Genomic DNA, 16,771 nt, shown 5'->3' on the forward strand with positions numbered 1-16,771 from the left:
GCCTGCAGCTATTACTTTGTTTTGTCTGAGAGCTTCTTCACATCTCACCCACGCTTTCCTCCAGTGGGAGCACCTTAAATTCACCAGTTGCTCTTCCATCCCTTGGGTCTGACCAACACCGAACCATGGACATGCTCCCCAGTGCACCAGCAGGATCACTTCAGATAAAAGCACAGCTCTTGTGCTTCAAAACAGGCAGTCCACCTCCCTGGTGAAGGGCTCGAGTCCACTGTGAGAATTCCACAAGGCAGAACTTTCCCTTGCTGCAAGAAATCTGGCGTGGATTTGCTATACAAACAACTGAAGCTCGTAAAAAAGCATTAGCACAAAGCATTTATATGTTTATTTAAATAAAAATTATAATTTATACAAGACTTTTTAAACAAACAACATTTTCTTAAAAAAATGTACAGGGCAAATCGTTTCATTATTTTGATTTTTCGTACAGTATAAGTCTTTTGTCAAACAAAAGTTACACTGATAATGAGTTATTTACAACTTCAAAATATAGACTCAAACTTCAGACATAAAAATTTCAACATCCATTATATTTCAATGATTATTAGTAGAAATTAAACATCTGCCAAAATGTACAGAATTCAATAAAAACTACCAGTGTTTTTCATACAAGTTTAAGTAGCCAAAAAAAAGTACATCCTTTCATCTCTTCAGGATTGGGTAAAACCTTGCTCTTCTTTGTTGGCAGGAACAACAGTGGGGTTTTGCTGCTGGCTTCCCGTGTGATGCTGCTACTTACAAATAGCTTGTTTCAGTCAATCTTGCCTCACAAAAGCTACAGCATATGGAAAGGCATGATTTCATATTTCAGCTTTTTTTACCTTCTGAATTTAAATGGTCACCAAGAAGTAACTGAAAGTAGTCAGTTTTCATCTCCCTTTTTTTTAATTCCTTTAAAAGGGACTCAAACTAACCAGTGCACTTCTACTAAAAGAAGTTAAAACCAACAGCAGTGAACCACATACATCAACAGAACTGCAAATATAAACAGCAAACAGAATGACAAGAACATCACTTACTGCTCCTAGAAAGTAACACTTTACATTATGTGGTACCACCCGGCCTGCTAATGAAGCAAAGCAGGTTAGACTGCGAAGTTATGTAAGACAACTGGAATTTAAGGTTAACTTGAGTGTGACTGTACAAATCAAGTACACACTTACTCACTGTCCTGCCCCTGCTGCCCTCCAAGCAACCTGGATGCAGCAGCTGGATGAGCACAGGAGTACCCGCAGGTAAACGTGCTGAGGGCACCTTCAAGCAGCAGTGATGTTCTGCAACGCACAAAGCACTCACACAGCAGCAACCTGGACAACCTAATGCAAAGTGAGCTTTGCAAAATATGTACACAGACATCTGTCCGTTATATTACAGACATTACTCCTAAAAATAAAATCCAGTCTGTTTTCCACACGTTAGAATGAAATGATGCTGCACTGCAGTTTGCACTAGGTTTACTGCTTAAAGAATTGCTCGTTTTCAGATTCACACTGCTAAAGTGTGCACTGATTCTGAACGCCAAGACGTTAGATTTTGTAAGAAGTTTTTCATTTCTTTGTCCAGAAAGAAAATAAAATCCAAAGTGTATTGTACATGAGGCATTTCAGGCTGGGAGAAAGGGTCATCATCTCTTTTCTCCTGCTCTGAAGCCTACGTATGGTTAACCACCCTGGCACCACAAGCACAGGACCTATGGCTCCTTCAGGAACCAGAATTTAGGACAGCCCTATAAACCGGGGTCAACCAGAGACCGGGGTGTGGGGGAAGTACCAAGTGTCAGTCAACTGATTTCCTACTGAAACTGCTGTTATGATCAAAGTGAAGGTATAAATTACACTTGAAAAAATGATACAAAAATAAGAAAAAGAGCATGCTCTCTGTAAAAAATATAGTTTTCGGTTTTTTTTTCAAAAAAAAAAAAACCACCCCAAAACCAATAGCCTTAAACACACCCAAGGGATTTTTTCCTTAAGACAAAATGAATGAATCTGGTTAAGATTTATATAACATTAAGCGATTTTAATGCCTATTAGCCACACTCACTATTCAGGGAAGCTTCTCGAAAGGGAAGTCAAATGATGATACAAAGCAATTACAAAAAGATTAACTGATTTTAAAGCAGGTTTGAGGAAAAAAAAATGTTCAAGGAATTTAAACATAAAACCTGCATATGTCAAGCAAGGAATCCGTGAACTGCCAAGCTACATCTATGTTAGATGGTGGCTAAATGGACTGCCCACCCAGCCTCTCTTGCATGGTAAACTTTCAGGTCCTGACGTACACCACAGCTTACACACACATCAGAAATGCACCCCTTTACTGGTTGCAAAGTTCAAGTGTTGCTCTAGCCAGAGATCTCCAAAATGACATCCCAGCTCTTACGGCCTCTCTCCTGTTCACAGATCCACCCAGGGCATGGTGCTTTACCACAGTCAGTGTTTTACTTCACAACACCCAACCAAATCACAGTATTTGACAGTATGTCTTCATATCAGGTGCACTTCAAGTTCTTTGCATCAATACCTCTTCACAGCCAGACTGAAATAGCTTCGTACAGTTTAACTGCCTCCTTCAGTACTGCTGTATTTAGTTACTTTAACTAAAAACTGTGCTAAGTGCTAAAGATCCTTTGGTGTTCGGCTCTGCCTCTCCTTCATTCTATCCCTTTCTCCATAAAAAGAAAGAAAAAACCCTGTTAAAAAAATGGTGAAACTAAGTCTCATTTTTTATATAAGAATTTGCATTTCCATTACATTTTTAGGGGCCCTCACATAACATCTGGAGACATTGCACTGCTCAACTCAAAAGACACAGAGAAGGAAAAGACAAACTGGAAGGCTTAGCATAACTCCTACTGTGCTTCAAGAAAAATGCAAATAGAATTCTAAACCTCTCAGATGGGTGCTATTGTATAGAATATAAAAGCTTCCTGTATTAAAGATGAAGGTCAGTATGTGCTTTGCTGCTAGAAAGGCCTGAGAGAGTTTAGAGAAGGAGTGCAGCCCTCCTGTTTTACCTGGCAACTGCATTTAATCGTTACTAAAATTTGATTTTTTCAAGTGGAAACACACTGACATTGCAATGCCCCTCAAATGACGTTTTGAGAAGGAAACAGTGCTTTCAGCTGCTACCTTGCAGTGTTATTATAAGGTAACTCTAGAGAAAAGACAAATTAAAAACTGACACATCGCAGTTCAGCTTAACTATTCCCAGCTCCCCCAACACAAAAAGCCCCCAAGTCTTTTATGCATTAACATACAAACACCTTGTACATACAACATGTACAACAGTTGAGCCCTTCTATGACGAGTATCTACAGAAATACAAATACACAATGCCTAACATTTTAGGAACAACGTTTTGATGCCCTCTTTTATAAAAAGTATCTGCCTGCCTTCCTTCCTCTTACTTTTGTTAATCAGGAAAGGAAGATATAGTTAGAAACGTTTTCCTCCAACTCACTGTACAAACAATTTAAATCTCTGTATGCAGAAAAAAACTGATCCTAAGCCAACTGGTAAGTAACCTTCTTCGATGCAAGATTTAGCAAGGAGGAGTAACTTCAAGTGCAGTTACAAATACAGAAACACTAAGATGGCAATACTTCCTTGGTGTTGCCACCAATTTTAATATGGAACCTAATTAAGAACATAAAGCTGAAGAAACAAGACCTCAGGATATTGCAGTTGTCATTCTCACGCCTTGGGGAAAAAATAACTGAGATAATGGGTCCAATGTATCCCCAGTGACATAAGTGCAGTTAAAAGGGATCAGTCTGTTTCAGTCCATTATTTAGTCATTTCTCCTAGCGTCTTTCGAGCTATTTATGTCAGTAAATAAACATTAAAAGTGCTTAATGTACAAGGCTAATAGTGATGATAGCACTTCCACTGTTTTGTTTCATTTTGGTTGTTTTTTTGTGGGTTTTTTACAATTTTTTTTTTTTTTACAAAAACCTTAAAAACAAACATGAAGGCATATATAAAATACACTTGATTTATGTAACAGATAGAATATAAACCACCAGACAAGAAAAATTATTGCAAAATAGATGAGGATGTTCATTTTTTTTTCACTAACAAATTGTGAAATAAGAAAGTTTCCTTTAGGTTTTCTAAGATCGGATACTAGCTCTCACTGTTCGACGATGCAGAGGTTATTTTCACATACTGGCTGAAAATCGTCTCAAAAGCTTCATCTCTGTGTACCATAGCACCAAACACCAAAGGCTAAATGGCAGGAAAAGAAAGAAAAGATCTTGTCAGTCTCAAGAAGAAAGCTCTTCCATTAGGTATAGTTTTGGCAGTATCATTCGGAGCAGGAGCAGAACTGTACTCAAAGTACATTAACAAAGAGTAAGAATCCTTTTCTCTACTAAATCCTTGGATACATGCCCAAGTTTCTAATATGTTTACATCTCCATCTCGTTTGCATAAACACCCATGGCATAAAGCACATGCGCACAGAGCACTAGCAACTGAGGACACTTTAACTCACTCAATAAGTGCATCAGGTTTTCCTGATGATACTCAAATCTCTTAAATCTTTAGCACAATAAAGCTGAAACAGGAAAACTGAATCTGAGGGTCAGGTCCTTCCACCCCCAAATGTGCCATACAGCAGACCATTCCTTACCCAAAGATACCATCAAGCCATCAACTTTTAAGTCTCAGACTGTTGCCCTGTGTATCACCCCTCATGCTCTCGAAGGATGCTGAGAGAACAGCCAATTGAGGTAATGAAAGAAAGGAGCAGAAAGGGTGAAGCAAGCAAATCCATCTGAAGTGTTACAGTAAAACAGTCAGATGCACTAAAACAGGCTGAATGTGAAATTCATTATAATTCTGAAACATACTGAATTATATACAAGTGAATTAGAGAAAAAAGCAAAACACTAGCAAAGAGGAGAAAGGAAAGAAAAAAAGCCCTTTTCTGCTGCTGCCTGCCAGAGAAATATGTCAAAAAGGGCACAAAGTCAAACAGTAATACAGATAGAGCCAGCTACTTACTTTTTGGGTAGATGGTGTTGATACAGCAATACCCATCCCTGATCCCGGGAGAACAGAGAGCACTTTATACTGAAAAAAAGCAAGTACAGTCCTAAGCTATCTTATACTGAACAATTTTAAGAAGCACTGAGAAAGTTATGCAGTTCATCAGTGGTAGATTCTTCCAAATCTATGAATCTATGAATAATAGGCCTGTGTTAAAATCAGCACAGGCCAGACACTGCTCACTGACCCTGGAGTAAACCAGCACAGCACTGCTCACCCAGCAAGCACCTGCCCCACACTGCCCATCCCAATGCCCCCCAGCACTGCACTGCTACTGGGAGCTGCCCCTGCCAGGGACCAGCCAGCAGCTCCAAGCTAAGGGACACCAGTGGTCAGTGACCAGACATGCACCCTGCTCTTCTACAGTAGATCAGTGTGTTATGTGTGTGCAGATACATTTATATATATATATATCTATATTCGTGCACAGCTATGAGCAGGCAATAGAGGTGTGCAAGTGCATAGTGTAAATGTTTCCTTAGAACTAATAATCATCGATGGTTTAAAGGAACAGGAAACGCACCAAAAATTATTTTCAAAATTAAATAGATCAACAGAGTATGGACAGATGGACCTTTTAAAGAAAGTCTGCAAGGCTAAGCAAAAATACTGCTGGCTGAACTAGAGAATATCTTAAATATGGAAGGAGCCTGGAACCTACCCACCAATAAAACAAGGCCCACTGTGTTTTCATGCTTGGCTGCACAATCTCTGTCTCACCTTCATCAAGAAGCTACACAGATACGAAAGGACTTTTATGGCAGTAAAGACCAACTGAACCACAAGCCAGCACTGCTTTAAGTATGGTGTTTAAAATACATCAGTATGAATTATTCATTTCAATGAGAATGTTTGAGCTGAGCTCAAGTGATCTCCTTTATAGACACGTGATGTAAATGGAAAGACTTCATCTGCGAATCTGGCACAGTAGACACCAGACTGACTTATTTCTTTGTACATTATAATCTGTGGCTTTTATGGCCACAGGATATAGCAGAAAGTAGGGGTGTCTGTATTTAAGGATAAGACAATTTCAGAGAGGGTAACAGAAAGTGATACCGAACACTGTACAGCGTGATGCTAGGCACAGGATGAAGGCACTGGTGACAGGAGGCTCAACCAGAAGGTTACACTGTACTTGCCAGGCTTCTAATCATCCACTTTTCACTCTCTTGGTGATGGATTCCATCTAGACAAAATTCCAGTCTGATTCTGTAACGCTACTCTAATGCTTTACTCTTCTCCACCGACAGTTATCCCTCTTCCCTCCAAGGCATCTACATTTAAGATGGTGCATCTCCTGACATCAACACTCAAAGTTAACAATACACAACTGTTGCTAACAAAAAAATCTTCTTAAAGCCTACACAGCTCCAGTCAACACAGCAGTTGGAAACGACACAACTTCAATTCAAAAATAACTCAAGAGTGTAAGAGTTCTGTAAACTTTTTGTATGCTCACAGTGAGTCTGCATGTGGTTTGTCTAAATGGCTGAACAAGTGTTCCTGAAAAATATTCTTGATCAAAGAACTATATCTTAGTTATATAAACAATGTCATGCTTCCCCTCCTTGTCCTCACCCTCCTCCCCAAAAATCCCAAACCACCATAAACAGAAACACAAGACGTAACTAACTGAAGAGAAAATCAACATTTTTCTCTATGTGCCACCCAAAATAGACATACCTTCTGAATATCTGTTATATCTGTTAGCTTTATAACTTTATTTCTTTTAGATGAGCCTGATTTGGAGCTTTCAAAGCACAGGTAACTGAAAACAAGAAAAGAAAATGCTCACTTTGATACAGCATTCTAAAACAAAGACCACAGAATATGCAATTCAATTAATTCAGTTACAGCTTCCAATTTAGAACATTCATAAAATCTAACAATTGGTTTACATGTTGGGAAGCCCAGAACATACAGCAGGTACAGACAAAAAAAATACTGCTTTTATATTACTGCACTTTATGAGTAAACACAACAAGAACTTTAAAAATACAGGAAACAAGAAAAGACTTAAACAATTGAAATACTATATCTCCAAAAGCTTATAAGTCTTTTACCCTTCCCTACAATAAGACTAATGGAAAATTACTGTGTTAATTTCACGTTACTGTGATGCACACAAAAGCTCAGATTTTCAAACGCTACAGATTCTAAACGCTCTCTGTCACTAGGTGACACTGCATACAGATTAGTTGTACTTCCATTCATTACACTCCAAAGGCATTTCAGTGCAAGAGCCAAATGGTAGCAATACTTATTTCAGCACAGGAAGAGGAAGAGAGAGAAAGTAAAGACTAAAAACAAGAACAAAAAGCCAGCAAAACGAAAAAATAAATTACTAGTTCTGAAACCAAGGCTTGAATTTCTTTGGTTTGTTGGTTTTGTTGTATGTTGCTTCAAGGAAGCTACACATTCAATTTGCTTCAAAAATGAAACTGAGAAATAACTGACTGTTGATCAGAACTCTCAGAATACAATAGCTTTTAGATTCCTTTTCTGTTTTTTTAACATACATACAGTGAGTGTACGTTATCTTTATCACGGACTGCAGCTACTAACAACTGACTATATTATATAGAGCTGTTCCCCATTCCCATGCAAGCCTTCCCAAGACAAAACCATGTTTGTTAAGCTCTAGTACACCCCAGATTTAGATCTTGCTCTCCTATCACGCTTTGAGGTTTTAAAGTACCATGAAAAGGCACTTTATATCCACTTATAAAGAAAAGTGTTGTTTCAAAATATTGCCAAAGGATCACTTTCAGATTCTTTTTAACGTCTGTTGTATTTCCCTCCTAAGAAATGTGGCAAGTGCAATGACTTACTTTTCTGTGACGTAAAGAATTCCATTTCTGATGTAGTCTGTAGGCATCTTCCTATCCCTATTAATCAAGCAACAACGCCAGCCATTTTCACACACTAAACAAAAAATCGTAAGAAGAAATCTTACTTTAGGAAAGTAAGAAACAGCAATTACCTTCTAAAAGAGCAGAACTGAAAATTAAACTTTAGATACTGAAAAGAAAAAGTGCTTACATAGCAAAACCTAGAGAAGGTGCTTCTAGGCATTGTGACATCTTTTTAACACTGCTTTAAAAAAATAAATTAAAAACAAAGAACCAACCCACATACACACTTATTTACTCTAACATTTGTTCTACAACAAAAGACATGATGCGCTGCTGATTCTTGCAAACAATTGTAAGGATGTGGAATAGAAGAGACCACCTCTATCCATTCTAATTTAAAGCAGCTATTTTAAATCAAAAACTTCTGTTGTCTATTACACAGAAAGAGAATTCAGCTTTAAGCTATCCTTGGCTGGTTACAACATATTCCACTAATGCTGCAATACCTGCCAAAGGACGCTCATTTTCTGACAGATTGAAAACTTCGTGGAAATTCCCCCTCTTTGTGGTATGGAAACGACTCGTGTCTTCATCTTTGTTTATTCCAGTTGGGGCATTTGAGCCCACGTAACTTCTGGATGCTGCTGTCTGAAGCTGACAAAAAAAAAGAAACATACCAAAATTTGAACGGCAACATTTTCGAACTGTGCTCTTAAAAGCCTGGCTAACTATTCTTCTTCAAAGAAATGTCAGACAACAATTTTCATCACTTCAATGAAGTTGTTGCTGCTACACTGTGCTAATTCTGTATCACAAGGCTGCAAGGCTCTACCTGAAGACAACCTTGCAAGCACTACACTTGGAGGGGCAAAACTACACGGTGCTAGATATTCCTGTCTTAAAATACCATTTCTTTACAGTGAATGGTATATCTGATTAGACACAGCTAGACCACTGCACACAACTCCAGGTGACTACGCTACTGGGACTAACAATAGTTAACATACTATCAGCATCTAGCTTGTCTTCAAGAGACAGGCCAAGACACTCTTGTACAAACTAAGTTTAGAAAGAAAAAAAGAGCAAACAAAGAAAAAGTCACACAAAACTGCAGAAGCTCATTAGGAATACAAATGCTGAAACTGAAAGGGAGTTTTCCACGCTACGATCCATACCTTTTCATGCCCTGACAGCTAGTAGGAAAAGAAACAAACAACACAAATGTGACAGTGATAAAAGAAAAAAGTGAAGTCTGTATCACAGTATAATAGACAGAATAAAACATGAACTGAGTGAAGCTGCAATATCTTGCTCACACACCAAAAGACTACACACAACGAATGCAATTAAAAATGAGAGTTAGCAGTGGTTAGAGCACACCAGTTCAATTTATTCAGGTTGTGTTAGAGTCATTGATCTTTGCTTTTCTTTGAAGTTGCACTGAATTTTGAGCATTGACACGTGAAATGAAACTAGAATGGCAGTCAGTATCCTTGGGAGGGGGATGGAAGGCTGGGAAGTAGCAGGGAGTTCTTCAAGTTGAATTACTTCAGTAAAATCTTCTTTTCAGCAGGGCTCCTGAACCACTGAAGCCCTAAACAGTCTTGCTTCTGGAAGGAAAGCAGGCAGTTATTGTCCAAAAGCTTGCCTCCATTTGCTCTGTAGCATATCACACAATTCTAAAGGCTGGCTTTTGTCACAAAAGCAGTAACAGCCTCCATTCTTAGTCCTACTGTACACATGCAGTTAAACAACTGGCAGAGTGACAGCGTGCAAGCCTGGGACTAAGCTCTCCTCCTGCAACAGCCCAATGCCATGTGAAGCTGACTAGCCTCAGCTGCTTTCTGAGTTTCAGTTGGCAGCACTCAACACTTCACAGGATTTAGCTCTAACAAAAGCAAATGAAAAGTGTGCACTGCAATCACCGGCTACAAAATCAGGCTTGACAAAACAGTTATGCACAACAGAGGGTATTTACCATCCAGCTTTTAGGGTAACCGTAATACAACGACGCCTCAAGGGAAAAGAATAAAGACAGTTGAGATTGAAAGCAAATGGTTGACAATAACTGTACTATTGCTTCAGTTACTGCCCTTCTGCTGTACCCTTAGCAATGATCAAGCCCCTGGAACCAAGGAAAATAATAGCTTCTCCAATTCTTTGTGAGTAAAGCCAGAGAAATTCTGGAAGGTTTTCTTAGACAAGTTATTTGGCTCAGTACGTGCGTAACCAGGTGAAGTTCTATGGTCCAAGACGTACAAAAGGTCAGGAAAAGAGACCTAATGCTTTTTGCTCTGAAATGAAGATTATCCCTGCTCCGTGCTGCACAGCTTCCCACATAACCAACACAGAGGAAAAATAAAGGTAGATAAGCTTCAGTGCCATATTCCACTCTGAGACTCTGAGGCTGGAGATGTGAGAAGTTCTGCCCTTTCCTCGTGTCTTCCCTAAAACAGGCACGTTTCCACTACCCTAAAGCAAGCAGCTCATTTAAGTATAACCTCTCACGCTTTGAGACAATGAGACAACAAATGGTCCTTTACTAAAAGAACATCACATCTGGTTTTGATAAACTTAAATTTAACTGCAAGGTGTTGGATTTGTTAATGCTGGAATAATCCTGCCTGGCTAACTTTGTCACCAACAATTTGGAAGCAAGCAAATAGCATTCCTTGCTGCTTCCACTTGATCCGTCATCAGCTTTTGACACACAACCTGTACCCATCAGACACTGTTATCAAGATGATTCTCTCAGGACATGGGGTCAGGGTGGTAGAGTTAATTACTATTGCATGGTGTCTAAGTTTACCATGTTTTATACACCATTTAAGGGTAACAAGCCAAGGCAAAAGCATGTATGCTGCAATACATGCTTTTGTGCTTTGCCATTTATGTGAAAAAGAAAAAAAAAGTTTTTTTATTCTACAAGTCTCCCAGAAATCTCTCAAGAGGTGAGAAAGTTTGTCTAAAACTAGTGAAATTACTGAGATCAAGTTAAAGCTTTCAAAGACATTTTAAAATAGATAATGCAGTTCCATGTGTACTTTCCAAAGTGAAAAACCAACTCTGTAAAGTCAATCTCAAAATCCTGGTCAACTTGACAAAAGTTAAGCCATGAAGGAGAAGCAGAAAGGACAATTACTCTCTAAGTTTATGGATTCAGATGCAGCAGCTTATAACCTTTTCATCCCTAAGGTAGATTACACAATCTTAAGTGAATGATAACCTGTAAGCTCTAGAGACACAGAATGTTTTAAGTCCATCTTTTGCAAGCAACAGGAATAGCAGCTACAGATGACAGAATCTACAGCTCTGTCTAACCTCTTGTTCATTTCTCTCATCTGACAGAAGACAAACAAAAGACTCAATTTCAGTCAGATTTTTTGTCTTCTTTCTTCTGAAAAGCTCAAGTTCTGTTGCACTTAGCATTCTGCCACCTTCTATTCAATTTTCCCCAGGCCCCAGACTTCTTCCTGACAGCTTAACCACAGGTTCATGTTTATCCCTTTTGCTTCCCAATTGCACACCCAGCCCAAGTTACTGTTAAGTGTTTCGTATTTTAGTCAGGGAGTTTATGAGAGTGCTCAGAAACCCCTTGACACGACTTATGTAGTAAGTGGCATTAAGCCAACGCTGAAATGGAATACACTGGAGTCTTGACACTTCAACAAAAGAAAAAATTACTGTTACAAGTACCAACATGGTGAAAAATCATTTACCATCACTATGCTAAAAGGCTAATACAAATAACTTTTAAACATAATACCTCTATCTGTAAACTACTTTACTGATTCTATTAATATTTATCCCACTAGTAATCTATGTATATACTCTTTTCTTCCTGTTCTTCATGCAAGCAGCTGAATCTCCACTAAAAAAAAAAATCTGAGAACAGAGAAAGGCAATACAATTTGACTACAATGAATTTTGACTACAATGAATTTTGACTACAAAAAAAGATCACACAATGTATGTTACAGAAATTGTAATAGAAATGAACGTGAATGGCATTATTTCTGTGCATTTAGCTTCGTATGATTTCCATTACTTTTGTGCTCATGTATATACACACACATTCTGATACTGAATTCATTTCTTACAAGAAAAAAATTCTATATGGAAACACTATGAATCTTGAAAATAATTATAAAAATTGAACTAATAATGATTGTTAAGGTTTAATTAATCTTCCCTTAAATTGTGCTCTAGTCACTGGGGAAAAGCGGAAGGGAGATTTTAAGATGTTGGGGACAGAGGAACAAAATGATTTATTATCCTTACTCGTCTCGACACTGTAGCATTAGATCTCTCTTTGAGTTGAGGATCTGTTGGGAGACTTGTCCAGATGATATAAGGAGTATCATACTTAGCTCTTAGCCTGGGGCATCGTTTGAAGATGAAATCGATAAGGAAAAACTTGATTCCAGCATAGAGTCCTGAAAAAAAAAAATCTCTATAGTATGCATTTGTAAGGGCATTTAGAATATCACAGTTATGACCATGTTTTAACAAGTTCATGAAGGAAACCGAATTATCTAAGTGTCTTCATTCACAGCACTAGACCATTCCTTGGTTCTACTTGGAGTCTTCTTACAAAGGCAGGAAAATCTTTTTCCCCCTCCTCACCCACAGATCTCTCCCTTTCCCAGGTTCTTTCAAACACAAAGTTTCTCACTATGTAGAAGAGCATTGAAATAATTCAAACATCCAGTGTTTATTATCAGAAACATCTTGAAAACATAATACTTCCAGAACAAAAAACACATCCGACCACTAAGCTCTGCAGTTCCTTGCAAGAATTTATGTGGCAACAGAGGGCTCTCATGTACTGTATTAAACTCTATCTTCCAGCTCAGCGTGTCTTTATCTCATAGAAGGTACTCCCTTGCATCCTGACAGATAAAATACTGTCTTAAGACTTCAGTGAATACAATTCAGATCTCCTAAGAGTCGGAGTAATAAAATAACACCCCACACTCATAATTCAATAGCTATATCAAGCAAATCCACATATACGTTTTGGTTAACAGGGTCTAAAGTTCAGTTCCACTGAAGCCAATACTCATTTGACTACCTCTAACTCAAGAAAAAAAACATAAAACCAAAAACCCTGGTTCACAAGATGCATCCTTCTATCTTCTCACTTTCTATCTGCTCATTTTTCCTAGCCCTACCATCCTTGTGTCTTCTGTGTATGTGCTTCACATACAAGGAAGTACGAGCATAAAGCCCAAAATATAGAACTACTTGGAAGCCTTGGAGCTGACAGTCTGAAGATCTCTGCTAAAAGCTCATCATAATCTTCCCCACTTCAAGGACTGAATGCATTCTCTAGTCTTTTTCTATTATATTATGTATTCAGATATGGCTTTCAAAAATGCATGCAACAGACGATGCCAAGCACAACGAAAACACTTTAAAACACTGCATTATTTATTAATGTAGGGCTTTCATTCTTACACTCTGAAATTCCCTCTCTGAAGATCATGCTAAATTTTAAAGCATTAAGTCTCTACTTTAATAGGTCAATTATTTAATGTGTTTACCCATTGCAAGTCCAATAATCCTGTAGGGCAGAAAGCAGGATGCAATAAAAGCTGCCCATAGAACGATGTAGAGCTTCTGTGTTATTTCTGGTTGGACCCACATGAACAAGCTGAAAACAAACAAAATAAAAATTGCATTACCAAGCTTTCCAGATATTGTCTTTTTTAAAAAGGGGGAAAAAAAAGATTAACTTACATAACTTACTTTTTAATTTTTTCCAGTATGTCTGCCATCTTCCCAAAAAGATTCTGCATAAGAAGCAAGAGAATTAAATCCAATTCTTGTGTTATTTTGGTGGGTTTTTATTAGAAATAATTAGAAACCAACAAAGTTATCTTACAGAATAAGCAATCCCTGAAAGTGATGTTTTAAAAAATCATTTTTTATCCATTTAAGGATTTCACAACTGAGTAAATACAGCAGTGAACAGCAACATTCTATGACTTCCATCTAATTTTAACACTCTGTTCTGCAATTCAAGATTAGTTACTATAAGTGAAGAGAAGAAGTTTTCCAAAGTCACTGTTATTTTTGGAAAGTGTTTGTATCACTGCAAAAAATGTAAACTGCCAGAATTTGAAAGGTAAAAGCTTCTGTCAATTAGTAACAAAATGGAAAGTTGGCTGAATCATTTAAGCACTGAAATTTCAGGAAGTGGTTACTGAGATGGTCAAATGTTGGGCTACTAGCTTTTTTATGGGATCTTGATGACATACCCTTAAAGATTCCATACAATTCTTACAAACAGACCACTTCTCTGGATTAACAGTGTTATTCAGCAACCTTCTCTAAATGATCCTTGCTGTCATCTCCTGAATAAACTCTGAGAAATATTAATAGAAATGTAAGAGAAGCACTGTCATTTACAGCTATAAAAAAGAAAGAACCAACAAATTGATACTGCTGCTACCAATGGGACAGTCAGTGAAGAAGACTACACTGATGACTTGGCACACTCTAATTTATGCTAACAACAGCTCACTGCCACGGTGAGCTCCTTCCCTGCTCTCAGTCACATGCCTCCACTTGATCAAGAATAAGCATTCATTTTTCATCAGATTCATTTACACAAACACCATGAACGAACAGTCAGGTATGAACCACAACCAGCAGAAAGAAGAGTATGAGACGATCCAGTTGGCAATAGAAAGGTAAGCTACTTTCTGTGGCTACACAACACTAGACATGGCACAAGGGTGCCGTGCAACAATACGGTTGACTCACTCAACTACCAGTGTAGCCCATCAAAATGACTTAGCTGAGAGAAAGTCTTCCCTAATCCTTTGCCACACAGATAGCAGATTTCAGGTTAAGATGGTGGTGGTTAAAAATCAGACTCTTTTGGTGACAAACTGTTGAACTAACACAGCTGAACAAGCAGCCTTCACTTTAAAACTTGAAAGAATAAAGACTTAATTTTGTGACTAGCAAATTCGTGGTATTGACCTATGTTCCAGCACTTTTGGGAGATTCACTACCTCATTTTCAGAAACTTGATTGCATATGGTAGGGGGAAAACGTTCAGAAACGATTTCTCTTCCTCTCTGGACCTTGTCCAGAATGAGTTGGAAAACATCAACCAATTCTCCAAAGCATTTTGGCATTTCAGAAGCTCTAGGTATCTTAATGATATCTCTATTTCTCGTAAGTAAAGGATGTTAGAAAAGTATTGTCTAAGCATTTGTTTTTACACTCTCTATAATGTGCTGCATAGGTGCTCTGACCACTTCAGAGCACTCAACCTCCTTCTTTTAGGGAAACAGCAAGAGAGGTGTGAGTAGCACAGTACCTGCGCCTTCTGAGCCACATCTAGAACAAGCTGAAACTTTTCAGACACTGTCAGGTCCTCTTTTGGGGGTTCCTTGAGCAAGGAAGAGAGAAAACCAATTAATTTTTAGCTCAGATGAAACTGACATTTTACAAAACTCCTCAAGACAATGTGACCCCTACACATTCTTGAAAACAATAGTCACACTTTAAACAGTCTCTAAGTTTACTAAGTTCCTGCCTTGTTTTAGATCTACTGATAGCTATTTTTCATTGACAGTTATCTTTAGTTATGAATGCCCTTTCCTCCATGGTATATGCAAATACAGTCATATGAGATTACAGACAGAAGAGAATACGTCTTTGAAGCAATGCAGTTACAATGGCTTTCAGTCTGTGCCACAGACCTAAAGTGACCTATTTCTGGACTAGCACAGAAATGTCATTTTTGTACAAGTTCCACAACTTTTTTGTTTTCAATAGATTATTGATCTCTTAACAGTAGTGGCAGGTCTTAGTGCATGTTTTGAAATTCAAAGAACTCCATCTTATATGAGTACTTACAACAAAAAAAGCACATATGTTAGATGGCAATTCACGTTAGAAGGGACTTTAAGAGGCCACCTAGTCCAATGTACTGCTTAAAGCAGGTTCATAAGAAATAATTCATTACAAACAAAACAGAATACAAGGTTTCTTTAAGTTCCCACAGGATCTAACTTGGCCAAAGTTATTACATAAACATTTATTCCACAAATTTCAACCGATTTCAGAATATCTTATGGTTAAGCACACAAATCTAAGAGTGCTATTAGTTTTAAAATGGCAAGAGAAAGAAAAAGAAGTTGTAGCGTCCTTATTTACACCTTATTCCTCTTTCTTGTCTCAACTCCTCACACAACCACGTAGGAAGAGTTTGAAAGTGCAGCTTTTAACATAGTCACACAGACAAACCAATCAAAGACTTACCACAGGTTCAGAAACTTCAGGCACAATGCTCCACTGTATTCTCCAACCCCTAAAAGTTATGGGAATAGTTAAAGAGAGCAAGTATTTCTTTTTCACCCACCAGCGTGAACTGGTTCTAAGAGGTTGAAAAGCAATTTTCTGCAATAAGAAAAATGGCTTTAAAAAAAAAAAAAAGCACTCAAAAACCAACAAGGGGCCTACAACATGACAGAAGCAGAAGTAGCCAACTCCAAGCAGCTTTAAATGTTTACAGATATATGTGGTGCATTTTTTTCTTTAACTATATTAGCTAAGTAGATACTGGATAGAATCAAATACACTGCTTGTGGATTTTGTAATAAAAGTGAACTGCATGCACAGAACAATAATGAGGATTTTTTTTTATGAACAAATTGGATAAACACATTCAGGAGCCGATTTGCTCTTGTCAATATTCCAAGAGTGGAGTGTCAGATTGCAAGTACTAATCAAGAAATCAGAAGATGATTTTACAACACACAACCTGAAAGGTTCTCATCTCAATTTTAAGGGGGAAAGTATCATAACCTTATAATAGCA

At 37.9% G+C, this 16,771-nt stretch overlaps 1 protein-coding gene across 2 annotated transcripts in view; it reads right to left on the reverse strand.

Moving 5' to 3' along the window:
• Positions 1 to 320: 320 nt before the first annotated feature.
• The window catches only part of GRAMD4 (GRAM domain containing 4), a 79,559-nt gene continuing 63,108 nt past the window's right edge, over positions 321 to 16,771 (reverse strand). The window contains exons 10-20 of one of the 2 annotated variants that reach the window (XM_065743560.1): positions 16,214 to 16,262; positions 15,267 to 15,338; positions 13,682 to 13,725; positions 13,477 to 13,586; positions 12,212 to 12,366; positions 9,909 to 9,944; positions 8,437 to 8,584; positions 7,907 to 8,000; positions 6,759 to 6,843; positions 5,028 to 5,096; positions 321 to 4,247 (exon numbers count right to left, since the gene is read on the reverse strand). In XM_065743560.1, the coding sequence (XP_065599632.1) occupies positions 4,146 to 4,247; positions 5,028 to 5,096; positions 6,759 to 6,843; positions 7,907 to 8,000; positions 8,437 to 8,584; positions 9,909 to 9,944; positions 12,212 to 12,366; positions 13,477 to 13,586; positions 13,682 to 13,725; positions 15,267 to 15,338; positions 16,214 to 16,262 (964 nt within the window). In that variant the 3' untranslated portion in view covers positions 321 to 4,145. The remainder of the gene's footprint in view (positions 4,248 to 5,027; positions 5,097 to 6,758; positions 6,844 to 7,906; positions 8,001 to 8,436; positions 8,585 to 9,908; positions 9,945 to 12,211; positions 12,367 to 13,476; positions 13,587 to 13,681; positions 13,726 to 15,266; positions 15,339 to 16,213; positions 16,263 to 16,771) is intronic. The other variant, XM_065743562.1, reaches the window with a different exon arrangement.

Source organism: Cyrtonyx montezumae, unplaced genomic scaffold (assembly GCF_038088225.1).
Source record: "Cyrtonyx montezumae isolate F1298 unplaced genomic scaffold, pur_monq_1.0 scaffold_3, whole genome shotgun sequence".
Classification (NCBI taxonomy): domain Eukaryota; kingdom Metazoa; phylum Chordata; class Aves; order Galliformes; family Odontophoridae; genus Cyrtonyx; species Cyrtonyx montezumae.